This window comes from Natrix helvetica (genome assembly GCF_964273705.1).
Source record: "Natrix helvetica genome assembly, chromosome: 4".
Lineage (NCBI taxonomy): Eukaryota > Metazoa > Chordata > Lepidosauria > Squamata > Natricidae > Natrix > Natrix helvetica.
This window is the reverse complement of record NC_138550.1, coordinates 171,213,706-171,227,047: the sequence shown is the minus strand read 5'-3', so window position 1 is coordinate 171,227,047 and position 13,342 is coordinate 171,213,706. Positions and strand designations below refer to the sequence as shown.

At 46.6% G+C, this 13,342-nt stretch overlaps 1 protein-coding gene across 2 annotated transcripts in view; it reads right to left on the bottom strand.

The window, feature by feature from the left end:
• EFR3A (EFR3 homolog A) overlaps positions 1 to 13,342 on the bottom strand; it is a 53,104-nt gene that overhangs the window by 27,943 nt on the left and 11,819 nt on the right. For both annotated transcript variants that reach the window (XM_081951955.1, XM_081951956.1), the window contains exons 3-9: positions 12,865 to 12,941; positions 11,892 to 12,019; positions 11,119 to 11,269; positions 8,885 to 9,006; positions 4,911 to 5,060; positions 2,884 to 3,018; positions 1,641 to 1,719 (exon numbers count right to left, since the gene is read on the bottom strand). In XM_081951955.1, coding sequence (XP_081808081.1) covers positions 1,641 to 1,719; positions 2,884 to 3,018; positions 4,911 to 5,060; positions 8,885 to 9,006; positions 11,119 to 11,269; positions 11,892 to 12,019; positions 12,865 to 12,941 — 842 coding nt within the window. The remainder of the gene's footprint in view (positions 1 to 1,640; positions 1,720 to 2,883; positions 3,019 to 4,910; positions 5,061 to 8,884; positions 9,007 to 11,118; positions 11,270 to 11,891; positions 12,020 to 12,864; positions 12,942 to 13,342) is intronic.

Genomic DNA, 13,342 nt, shown 5'->3' with positions numbered 1-13,342 from the left:
AGGGTGGAAGGGAGAGAAGAGAAGGAGAGAGGGTAGGAAGGGGAAGAGGAAGAGTAGGAGTAGGGGAGAGGTAAGGGAAGAAGGAGGGGGAAGGAGAGAAGGGTGGAAGGGAGAGAAGAGAAGGAGAGAGGGTAGGAAGAGGAAGAGTAGGAGTAGAGGACAGGGAAGGGAAGAAGGAGGGGGAAGGAGAGGAGGGGAGAAGGGAGAGAAGAGAAGGAGAGGGGGTAGGAAGAGGAAGAGTAGGAGTAGAGGACAGGGAAGGGAAGAAAGAAGGGGAAGGAGAGGAGGGGAGAAGGGGGAGAAGAGAAGGAGAGAGGGTGGGAAGGGGAAGAGAGGTAAGGGAAGAAGGAAGGGGAAGGAGAAAGGAAGGAAGGAAGTAGAGAAGGGAGGGAGGGAGAAAAGAAAGGGAAAAGAAGGTGGTGTTACAACAGGAGGAAGGAATGGTAAATAAAGCAGCCCAAATTGTATATTATAACCTATTAAAAGGAGTAACAAATGTATAGGAATGAAAAATGTAAAGAAGAATAACAATTATGTGAATGTATACTTAAAATGATATGTAAGAGAATAAAAAATAAAATAAAATTTGGATGGAGAAAAAGAGAGGGCGGGAAACCCACTGTGAAGCGGGATGTGCCACTGCTACTCCCTGCCCCAATTTACGACCTTTCTTCCACAGTTGTTAAGTGAATCCTTGATACGGTTATGTTACTAACAAGGTTGTTAAGTGAATCTGGCTTCCCCGCAGAAGGTTGCAAAAGGGGATCAGGTGACTCTGGGACACTCAACCGTCACAAGTACATGCCAGTTTCCAAGCGTCTGAATTTTGATCATGTCACCATGGGGATGCTGCAAGGGTCGTAAGTGTGAAATACGGTCGTAAGTCACTCTTTTCAGTGCTGTTGTAACTCAGAATGGTCACTAAACAAACTGTTGTAAGTCAAGGACTAGCTGCATGTCAAGGCCTGAAAGAAACCCTCATTTTCAGTGGCTAATAAGAATGAGGCAAGTAGGAACACTTTCAACTTTTGCCGTAACTTTAAAAACAAAATATCAGGCGTCAAGGAGGCTGAAAGTGTACGTTCACTCACTCACTCAAAGACGATGTCAGCCATAAGAAAAAATTCACAGAATGAATTGAAATTAGTAGAATGAAATGAAATGTTTTAAGCATGGCAATAGTATCTATCTAATTAAGATGTGTGTGAGCTATATTAATACTTTTAAATGTGTAAAGTAATTATGTTAAATGCTTATTATATAAAAAACTGAATTTGAAGACACATGTTACTTATAGAAAATAGATGGAAATGAAATGATAAATTTGGTTTATCTCTTAAAGGGAAGAAAAAATGACATTGTTTATGTATATAATAAAAATTAAAAGTTGGAAAATACAAGAAGAAAAGTAATACGGCTAAAATTGGAAATGGAAATATAATGCAAAATGTATATGTGTGAAAATGTTAAAAGGGGAAATCTAGACAACACTTTGTTCATAAAACAATTTTTAATTATGTAACAAAAAATGAATAAAAAACTTTGAAAACATTCGGAGAGATGGAAATGGTCTCGGGTGCTGTTGAAAAGCATCTGGTTGCAAGGAAGATCTTACCTGCGTTAGAACAGGGCAGACTTACCTGGATGGAGTACATGATGATCTTAAAGCAATGGACAGCAAACTCATTCGGATCCCAGAGTTTGTGATGGCCTAAATGTCTGTCAAAAACAAATGATCTCTCTGTCAGTGCTACGGGTGGCGTGCTGATGACGTTATCTAATTGGGTCATGAAACGTCTGTAAGAAAACAAGCTCAGAGAGCACTGCCCCCCCCTTCCTCCTCCTCTTCTTCCTTCCTCCTCCTCTTCCTCTCCCCCTTCCTCCTCCTCACAAGTGGGTTGCTCCCAATTTTACTACTGGTTTGCTTCGCACGTGCGTGCACAGTTGAATGCAAATTGTTCTTTGTGCATGCGCAGAACAATTTACAGTGAACTGCGCACCCACGCGCACTGCTAAACAGCATGCCAGCAATGGCAGCGGTGACGGGGGAGCCGGTTCGGGGGCATGGCCTGTCACTGCGTTAAATTGTTTGCTAGTCTGAACTGAATAGCTGAAATGAAAAGAGTTACTGCGCAGGTCATAAGGTTTTATCTGACAATGATGTACTGCGCCTGCTCTTCACACATTCCAGAGACTTCTTCTTTCCTTTTGATCTTTGTCCGTCTGCCAGGAAACTGGGAGACAGAATTGTTTCTGCTAAAATGTAACAATTAGATAGATTTGTTATATTTTCTATTTCTTATTTTTGTATTAAAGCTTGTTTTTAATTAGAATATGTTTTCCGGGATTTTTTTCCCCCCCCGCACCTTAAAGATAATGCTGTTTGGAAACACCGCGATCTAAGACCTCATTTAGTTCAGGGTGAAATCTTCCCCTGACATGGCCAACCTCGGTCGCTGCCGGTTCTGCAACCCAGGCCAAAATACCACCCCAAACCGGAAGCAACCCACCTCTGCTCTTCCTCCTCCTCCTCCTCCTCCTCCTAGCACTGATGATGTTACCTAGTCTGGGTAATGAAACATCTGCAAGAAAACCACCAAGCTCAGAGAGCACCAAGGACCCCACACTTAGTTCATCTCCTTCCAATGCCGACTCCAGAGGGAAAGTTAAGCAGGGAGGTATGGCCAGGCTCTCTCCACTACTCCCCACTGCTTTTAGTTCTTTCTATGAGCCAGTCCAGTTTGCAAACATGGATTGAAACAGATTGGAACAGAGGCCAGAAGGCCTCGGGGAGGAGCTCTCATGTCAGGAGCCACAGCTGCCCTGCCTCGCTTATCTCTAACTCCCAGCAAACCCCCAAAGATTCTGGGGGATCCCACTTACGCAAAGACTGGCCTGACGGCGTTGCTCATGTTCCCATAGGTCGCCCGGGCCAGCAGTTCCCGGAAGCAGTTCTCCGCCAAGGCAGCAGGATTCTCCTCCTTCTCACCCGACGGGGAGGCTGGCGGTCCAATTCGACTGGAAGGAAAAGAGGTGCTTCTGGGACAGGAATGCAAAGCCTGGCAGAGATGCTGAGGGCCACCAGCACTCCCAGAAGAGACACCTGGCTCCCCTGAGCCTCTTTCCTTCTTGGCCGCCCCTTGCTCATGGCTGCTGCCACTTTGTTAACCAAGGAGCCCTCACCCAGTGCTCAACATTGGTCAACATGGTGTCAGAGGTTAACATTAGTCAACAAAGGGCAACCAAAGTCAACGTTGGTCAATGAAGGGCAACAGAGGTCAACCAAGGTCAACAGTGGTGAACATTGGTCAATTGAGATGAAGAGAATTCAACATTGGTCAACATTAGTCAACTGTGGTCAATATTGGTCAATTGAGGTCAACTTATGTCAATAGTGATCATCATTGGTAAACAAAGTCAACCACTCAACATTGGTCAATGAAGGTCAACCAAGGTCAACAGCAATGTTCCCTCTAATTTTTTTTCAGTGTGAGCAGAAAAGTATAGTGTTTGAGCGGCACATTTTTATGCCTGAGCACCTGAATTTTTTTCACAAATGTCACCTAAGACAACAACGAAATCAGTATTATTTGAAACTCAAAGTTATGTTTCTTCAAGGTACCCACTTAATTAAAAGTGTTATATAATGTCAGTATCACTTAACAACGCTCCTGCTTAGCAACCAAAATGTTAGCTCAGAAACTCTGGCATTTGAAGCACGCAAGTCTTAAAGCTGTCAAGTTACAAGACCCTTTGCACCCCTAACCCTTTAGAAAAAAAAAAAACCCAGGGTCTTCAAACCTGACAGCTTGAAGACTTGTGGACTTCAACTCCCAGAATTCCTCCTCCAGTCATGCTGCGGCGACGTCATCTGCGTGGATCCATCTTCGGCTTTTTTCACAGGGGGCAGGGCTGCTGCTGAAGATGCCGACGACGAGCCCCTGCCGCCACCAGAACAACAGCTGCCTCCTCCTCCTCCTCCTCCAACAGCACCGCTACATTTGGAGTGAAGCCGCCAAAGCTCCCGCTGGCGCCCCCCTCAGAGCACCTGAGCTGGGCACCGCGTTACCCCTGCTGCCTTCTCCGCCGCCGCCATGCTTTTGAGAAGCCATGAGGCCTTTTTCCCCTGCTCCTGCCCCCCCCCCCCGCCGGCACCTTCCTACTGGCTCCTGCGGCCTCATGGCTCCTCAAAAGCACAGCAGAGGAGGAGGGGGCAGGGGTAACACGGGGCCCAGCTCAGGTGCTCCGAACGGAGGAGGAGGCGCCGCTGCCATGGGCGGGGGCGCCGGCGGGAGCTTTGGCGGCTTCACCTCTGCCGCAGTGTCAGGTGCTGTTAGAGGAGGAGAAGGCGGCAGCAGATATTCCGGTAGCGGCAGGGGCTTTACTTTAGCTGCAGCGCCAGGCGCAAGCAGCTAGGATTGGCCGCCCACAAAGGACCTCCTCCCTGGGCTTGCTTTCCTGGCGTCAGTTGCCCCGCGCTCACCAAAACAAGTCCAGGGAGGTCCTTTGTGGGCAGCCAGTTCTAGCCGTCTGCAAAGGACCTCCCCAGCCTCCGGCGCCTGTGACAGCAGAAAGCACTGCGCGGCAGTTGGAAACTGCTGCACGGTGTTTTCTTGCCACCTGAGCGGGCGCGCAGCCGCGCACCTTAGAGGGAACAGTGGTCAACAGTGGTTTATAGTGGTGAACCAAGTCAACAGTGGTGAACATTGGTCAATTGAGATGAAGAGAGTTCAACAGTGGTCAACATTAGTCAATGGTTGTCAACTGAGGTCAACAGTGGTCAGTATTGGTCAACCGAGGTCAGCCATGGTCAATAGGGGTCAGCAGAAGTCATGATTAATCAACATTGGTCCACTGAGATCAACCAAGGTCACAGGAAGAAGACATAGCCTTCCTCAAGGCAGACATACCCATCAGGGTCTTCCGTCTTCTGCATGTTGAAAAGCAGGGAGGGGACGATCTTGTCCATGTGCTGAGGCTCCCAGATGGTGGCCCGTAGCTCATCGTTCACAGTCTTCCGCACAACTCCCTGGATGCCCCTGATGCCAGCGATCCGGATCCTTGTGGGAAGAGGCAGAAATGTCAGGTAACTCAAGGGAAGGGGGGAAAGTGTGACCAAGTGCCCCACAAGTCCCATTTCCAAATTAAATCCTTCTGTTCAGGCAGACGGGGTGGATGACGAACAGAAAACATGCCTACAGAAGTCAGCACATCGGCTGCTCCACCTTTAGCAATAAGTTACTAGCCCTTTTCCTTTTTATTGCTCAGGCTGCCATTTACAGAATCCAAATTAACAGGGCTGTAAGGGATATTGGAGGTCTTCTAGTCCAACCCCCTGCTCTAACAGGAGCCCAAATGGCTGCCCAATCTTTTCTGAAAGAGCTCTGGTGGCTCAGTGGTTAGAATGCATATTGCAGGCTTTGCCAGGAGCTTAATTCCCTCAATCCTGACCGTCTCAAGATCGACTCAGCCTTCCGTCCTTCCGAGGTCAGTAAAATGAGGACCCAGATTGTTGGGGCAATAGGCTTTCTATTAAACCGCTTAGAGAGGGCTGTGAAGCTCTATGAAGCGGTATATAAGTCTAAGTGCTATCGCAATTGCTAAAATCCTCCAGTGATGAAGGAGCACCCGCAACTTCTGAAGGCAACTTCCGTTCCACTGATTCATTGTCCTCACTATTAGGAAGTTTCTCCTTAATTCCAGGTTGCTTCTCTCCTTGATTAGTTTCCATCTGTTGTTTCTTGTCCTCTGATGCTTTGGGGAATAGCTTGACTCCCCCTTCTTTGTGGCAGCCTCTCAAATATTGGAAGATGCTATCATATCACCCCAATCCTTCTTTTCAATAAACTGGATAAAGGTAAAGGTTCCCTTCGCACATATGTGCTAGTTGTTCCCGACTCTAGGGGGCGGTGCTCATCTCTATTTCAAAGCCGAAGAGCCAGCGTTGTCCAAAGATGTCTTCGTGGTCATGTGGCCAGCATGACGCAATGCCGAAGGCACACGGAACGCTGTTCCCTTCCGTTCCTATTTTTCTACTTGCATTTTTTACGTGCTTTCGAACTGCTAGGTTGGCAGAAGCTGGGACAAGTCACAGGAGCTCACTCTGTTATGCAGCAATAGGGATTTGAACCATCGAACTGCCGACCTTTCTGATCGACAAGCTCAGCGTCTTAGCCACTGAGCTACCCTGTCCCTTCACCTTCAATAAACTAGACATGCCCAGTTCATGGATTTAGCAGTCACAGGACAGCTAATCTTTTCCAGCTTCAGGTTTTGAAGCTGAGGAATAACTCCAGGCCAAACTAGATGCATTGTAACATCAGGGACTGTGGTGGAATGGGGCCTGGATTCCAGGAGGGAGGGAGGGAGGGGCTGCATTCCAGAGGACCAAGAGCCAGTGAAGTTTAGATCATATGGTTGGGAGGAAGAGAGTTAAGACAGCTCCTCCCTAGAAGTTCTCAAGGTACACCTTCCATTATGCAAACAGTCTGCTTTAGTTTGGCAAGATTCCCTCTAATGGCGAGGAGCCATAAAGTAAACTGCTAACAAGAGATACTGCATGATTCTCTTGGTCTTGGACCCTGCCCGGCCCCTTCCCCTTTGCTCCCCACCGGTAGCAACAGGAGGAAGCATACTGAAGACAGCTCCTCCCTAGAAATTCTCAGGACATATCTTTGAATATGCAAATAGTCTGATTTAATTTGGCAAGATTCTATCTACAGGTGAGGAACCATAAAGAAACCTGCTAAGAGACTTTTTCTTCTTCCACTTTGCTCCCCACTGGTGCAACAACAGGGGAATTCCTCTTGAGGGGCTGCATCTTTCTCACACTGGTTTCCTAGAGTTGCACTGCGCATGGCACTAGTGACTTTCCGCTTATCAAAATACTGCATGTAACGGAATTGCTCCGTTGCACTTTTTGCGCAGTTCGAAGCCGTTCTCAAAGTGCTGAGTCACTTCTAACAGTGTTTTCGTGAGGAAAAGGCACACAAAGTTCACTGCCCATCATTGTAAAGTGCTTCCCCCCCCCCCATCGTCTGTCAAGATCAGAGGCACTGGGCAAAAAAAAAAAAAAAGAGCAGCTCCTTGCTCTTTTCTGAAATTAGCACATGAGGAGAAATGTGCTCAGATGACCTTAAAAGGCAGAGCATAGATATTGTCACAGGGGACATGATGGCTCATCAGTTAAACACGGTGAGCTTGTCAGCTGGAAAGACCCGAGACCAGAGTGCTGTGCGATGGGGTGAGCACCTATTCCTTGCTTCAGCTCCTTCCCACCAGGCAGTTCGAAAGCATGCAAATGTGAGTAGATAAATAGGTACCATTCCAGTGGGAAGGTAACAGCGTTCCGTGCACTTTTAGCATATAGTCATGCTGGCATATGACCACGGAAACATCTCTGGACAGCGCTGGCTCCCTCAGCCAAGAAAGAGAGAGGAGCAGCGCCCCCTAGAGTCAGATAAGACTGGACAGGGAAAACATTTATCTTTACTTTTAGTAACTGTCACAACCGTTCCTTCCATCACTGTCGATTTCAGAAACGACAGGCACAGCCACATACCTCTGTGTATTAAGAATTTCACCTGTGTAGGTGGTTAGTGGTATCAGGTTTCCAGGTGTGCAGCGAATGAGTAGGCTGGCTTGCTCGCTGAACAGTGAGACCCTGGTGAAGCAGGCACAACAGGGCCTGGATTTTCTGCATCGCATAGAAAAGTACATCTTCCTTTCCCTGTCCTTACCACTTTCTATAATCGAGAGCACCCTGTCATGTTGCATTAATGTCTGGTTTGGAAGCATTACTGTTTCGGACAGGAAGGCAATGCAGAGAGTGGTGAGGAGGACAGAGAAGGTTTATTTGCAGTTCACTTCCATCTATCCAGGCCGTGGCATCTAAGCAATGCTTGAGGAGAATTCAAGGGATAGTGTGAGACTCTACACGTCCTCCTCACAACCTGTTCTGAAGTTGTATGGGTGCATATTCTGAAGAACTGAAGAAGCTTCTGGGGTGAGAAGCGAATTCTTTTTTTTAAAAAAACTTTTTATGTTGTTTATGCAAACTTCACAGCTTTGCAACACATGACACTTCTTTTACATATCTGTTGCGATTCTTTTATCTGTACATATAAGTCTTGTATAGCTATAATTATTATATATATATGTGCATTTATATTATTTCATGCATCTTTTTTCTTCATTCTATATATAACATTCTATATATTCTATGTGTAAAAAACTTTATTACATTTGAATCGTTTTGCATTTATTTCCTATTATTTATTTGCTACAGTCTATTTCGTATATCTATCTTCCAATCATTTTCCGGTTTTGTAGTTGTTTTTTTAATTTATTGATCTTTCTTCTTTTCTTTTTTGCTTTCCTGCTTCCCCCTTCCCCCTTTTACTCTAGCCAATTATACCATAAATCCCATATGGAGTAATATTCTCATTCTTCTTTCTATTTTAATTCTTTCGTGAGCCTATCCATCTCTGCACATTCCAATATTTTTTTTATTACATTTTCTTCTGTTGGCGCGTAATTGTTTTTATATTACTTGCCTCCAGAAGTTGTGAACACTCCAACAATGGAAGCTTTTAAGAAGAGATTAGGCAACCATTTGTCTAAAGAGGTATAGGCTTTCCTGCATGAGCGGCGGGGGGTTGGACTACAAGACCTCCAAGGTCCCTTCCAACTCTTCTCTCCTCCTGTATATGGATGTGTGTGTGTGTGTGTTTGTTTTATGGAAAAAAACAACCATAAAGTTTATCTTATCTTATAAAATGGAACAAACCCACGTTTGGCTGAGAGTCAGTGGAAAAGATTCTTGTTTAGCTAACTTAAGAAACAATCAGAAAGTTTACACTCACACACACGCACAAAGACTTACTCATTCCGTATTTCTGGATCGTCGTGGCAGGAGTGGCACATAGCACTGAAGCGAGACACGAAAAAGTCGTAGCGGCGGTGATAGGAAGGCGTATCTTCCTCAATGTTCGCAAACTTGACAAACTGCCGGAGGGGAAAAGGCCGGATGCAGGATTAGGAACAGTGACCAGCACAGGTGGTCCTCGGCTTACGACCACGAGTGAGGCCAAAATCTCTGCTGCTAAACCAGGCAGGCATTCACTGAGTTTTGCCCCATTTTACGGCCTTTCTTGCCACCATTGCTAAGTGAATCACTGCAGTTGTTAAGTGAATGACACGGTTGTTAAGTGAATCCGGCTTTGTGTCTTTCAGTCAGCTGAACAAAAGCACAGTCAAGGAATCCTCAACTTACAACAATTCATTTAGTGACCGTTCAAAGTTACAATGGTGAACTCAAGTGACTTTAAGACCGTTTTTCACACTTACGACCGTAACAGCATCCCCCTGCTCATAAGGATCAAAATTCAGATGCTTGGCAACTGACTCATACTTATGACCATGGCAACATCCCCTTTTGCAACCTTCTGACAAGCCAAGTCGATGGAGAAGCCAGATTCACTTAACAACCGTGTTACTCACCTAAGAGCTTCAATGATCACTTAACAACGGTGGCAAGAAAGGTGGTAAAATGGAGGGGGAAACTCAGTTAACCAATGTCTCGCTTAGCAACAGAAGGTTTGGCCTCAATGGTGGTTATAAGTCAATGAAGGAAATAAATAATAAGTTACTCTTTTATGAAAGTGTTAAATGTATTCAATAAGCTATGGAGTTCTTCCTGTTGCAAATTAAATACCAAATGTGCTCAGTAAACAGCACTTGATGACTTGCTAAAACTAACTTTCTTTGAAAACAGAAGCATACACCCCAAGGCAAGGCCACCATTTGGTGAGATAGGAAGAGCTAGGATGAAACAACAAGGAGAGACAGATAAGATAACTGGGATTCTGCAGGAAGGGTCATGCTGACCCTTTTGTAGTGTAAAATGACTTGGGGAGGGATTCTTAGGAGTGGCGTACAATGTTTCGTGCACTGTTTTTTGCTCTCCTTGTTCTCTTTTTTTTCTTTATTTTTTATTTTTTATTTTATTAAATTTTTAAAATAAGTTTTACAATTATCACCCCTCTTACCCTTCCCTCTACCCCCCCCCCCGACCTCCTAGAGCAAAATACAGGGTATAAACATTTAACAACTGTCCGCTAACATAAGCTAACTAATTTTAACATGTTACTATTCTTGTCCTTTAACTCCCCCTTTATTAAACTAGCTTTGAATAAATTGTAGCATTCCTTATGCCTTCATTCATAAGCTAACTGAATTTTTTTAGTCCGGTATTTGTTTTGAATATAGTCAATCCATCTTCTCCAGTCCAGCTTATACTTCTCATCTGAGTGGTCCTTCAGATATGCTGAAATTTTGGCCATCTCTGCTAAGTTTACTACTTGTAACGTCCATTCTTGGATAGTGGGCAACTCTTCCTTCTTCCAATACTGTGCCACCAACAATCTTGCTGCCGTTGTTAGGTTCAAAATCAAATTAGTCTCTATGACAGTACAATCTGAAACTATGCCTAACAAAAACAACTGGGGTGTGAACTTTATCCTCTTTTTCAAAATATTTTGAATAACCCACCATATTTTTATCCAAAATGCTTTAACTTTTTTACAAGTCCACCAAATATGGTAATACGTGGCACCAGCACAGTCACATCTCCAACATTTAGACTGTAGATTCGGATACATACAGGCTAGCCTTTTTGGATCTAAATGCCATCTGTACAGCATCTTGTAAAAATTCTCTTAAAATATGGAACGCTTCACGAATTTGCGTGTCATCCTTGCGCAGGGGCCATGCTAATCTTCTCTGTATCGTTCCAATTTTAGTATATGTGCTGCCGAAGCGAGCACTGCTCTCCTTGTTCTCAATCCACTTGGGAAGAGACTAGGAGGCCGCGCTTGCAACTGCTTTTTCATTTTTCTTCCATAAGCCTTTGAATTGTTAACCAGACTCATTTCTGTATTGTGAGGATTAAACTATTTGGGTTTTACATCTCACATCAAGGACTATCTGTGTACTGGGGCAGGGGTCTCCAACCTTGGCAACTTTAAGACCTGTGGACTTCAGCTTCCTCCGATGCTCCTGTCAGACAGAGGCCTCTCCGGATCAAAGCCCCCGAGGAAAAGCGGAGCGCTGACTTACGGAGTTGGTCCCCAGGACTTGCAGTTCAGGGTCTCCGGACTCCAGCAGTTTGGCCACCATGTGCAGGAAGCTCTCCACGAAGGGCTTGATGCTCTGTGAGTGGCAGGCCATCAGCAGCTGATCCAGGGCTTCCATTGCAATAAAGACGTACCTGGGCGGCAGGAGAGAGAGAGAGAGAGAGATGCTAAGCAGACAGTCTCCTCTGGATCTGTCTTGCACCCTGGTCAGCAAGGGCCTCTTCCACAGGGCCTCCTTTGTGCCAAAAGGACAGACTCCATTTCCCCTTTGACAAAAGTGGTGCCAAAAGGCAAAGAGGAAAGGAGAATCTCCCTTCAAAAAAAAAAAAAAGGAATAAAGGGAAAACAATAATGTTTTCTGCTGTGGCACCTCCAGGGGCCCTTCCAGCCCTATGTTTCTATGATTCAATGATCTTGGGGTTGGACAAAAGACCTCTAAGGTCCGTTCCAGCCCTATGTTTCTATGATCTTGGACAAGGGGTTGGAGTAGAAGACCTCCAAGCGCCCTTCCAGCCCTATGTTTCTATGATTCAATGATCTTGGGGTTGGACTAGAAGACCTCTAAGGTCCCTTCCAGTCCTATGTTTCTACAATCATGGGAAAGGGGTCAGACTAGAAGACCTCCAAGAACTCTTCGGGACCAAGGATCCTAGGAGCTGTCCAGCCCAGACGGGTGCTGAAAGTTGAAACACCCCCAAAGGAAAGATTTCCAAAGTTTCTCAGAGGGTGAGAAAGGGACCCGGGAAGCCGCCTCACCCGTAGCGATGGCGGATGACATCCCGGCTCAGCCGTTCTGCCAAGTAGGCGCCAATCCGATCCAGCTTCTCTGGGGCGGAGACCGCGTAGAAGGTCAGCTTCTCCATGTCCGATTTGACCAGGCCATCCTGGGCAGCCAAGAGGACATCTGGGTTGGTCAAGCATTCAGAGCTCTCCCCTTGACCGCTCCCTTTTGGAGAATCAGCTTCAACACACACACACAACCTCAAAAGGCTGGGCACGGCAGGGACGGTCAGCCTACGGCCACTTTAAATAGGATCTCTGGCAACCCCAGAGAGAGATGGCAGGAGGAGGAGGAGGAGGAGGAGGAGGAGGAGGAGGAGGAAGAAGGTAAAGAAATATACAAAAGGATCAGAAATAACCTTGGGATTCCTGGAGGTTTTTTCAAAAGGGAGGGAAAGGAGGAGAGGGGGGAAGAGGGAGGGAGGGAGGGACAGAGGGAGGGAGAAAGGAAGAGAAAGGTAGGAGGAAGGAAGAGGGGGAGGGGGATGGAGGGTGGGGGAGGAAAGAGAGGGGGAAGGAAGGGGGAGGAGGAAGGAAGAAAGGAAGAGGAAGAGGGGAAAGGGTGGGCAAAGGAGGAAAGAAGAGAAGAGAAGGAGGAAAGAGAAGGGGAAGGAAGGAAGGGAGAGGAGGAAGAAAGAGGAGAAGGGGGAAAGAGAGGGGGAAGGAAGGAAGGAGCCTTGCTTGGGTCTGCCACCCTCCAAGGCTAAACACAGAAGAATGGAAAGGCAAAAGCAGTTGTATACTTGGCTACCATTCACTTCGCCTTTTAAAAAAGACTGCAATTCACAGCTCCACCAGGAGGGGGCAAAGGGCCTGAGTCCTCCCAATGCAGAGACTCAGCCAAGGTGAACTCTGCCCATGCCCAGGGGTTTCTATGCCACTTCCCAACCGCCTAGCGACAGAACTGCAGACAGGGAGCCATTGAGAGACCCCCCCTCCCCCCACTTACTTTGGGGTCCTCGGGAAAGATGTTGTCCACCAGGCGCTTGTATCGCGGGCGCAGGGCAGCGCAGCAGCAGCAGACTCCTGCGGAAAACATGGGTGGTGAGAAGGGGGCTGGTGGGGAAAGAGAGACCTGCGTTGCTGAAGGATGCGTTTCCATCTGCAACCCAGAGAAGACCCTCGCTCTCTTTGCAAGTTTAGGGGGTGCAGAAAGGGGCGTTGGGGCGGCCCTGCTTGGCATCTCCCCTTGAATCTCCCCAAGTCACTGTCAGCCATCTTTTCTTTGGGTCTTTGGCCTGCCACCCTTTCTATTCTTCTGCTATGCATTTTCTATGGTGGGAAAACGGGAGGGGGGATTGTACGGAGTTAGATGCCATGTAGCCATAACAACATTCTTTCTAGGAAGCCAAGGTCATCCTTTGTCTCTGCACCTGACCAGAACTGGATGGGTGGAACTGCCAGCGTGGCAGTGGGAGATTGGACCA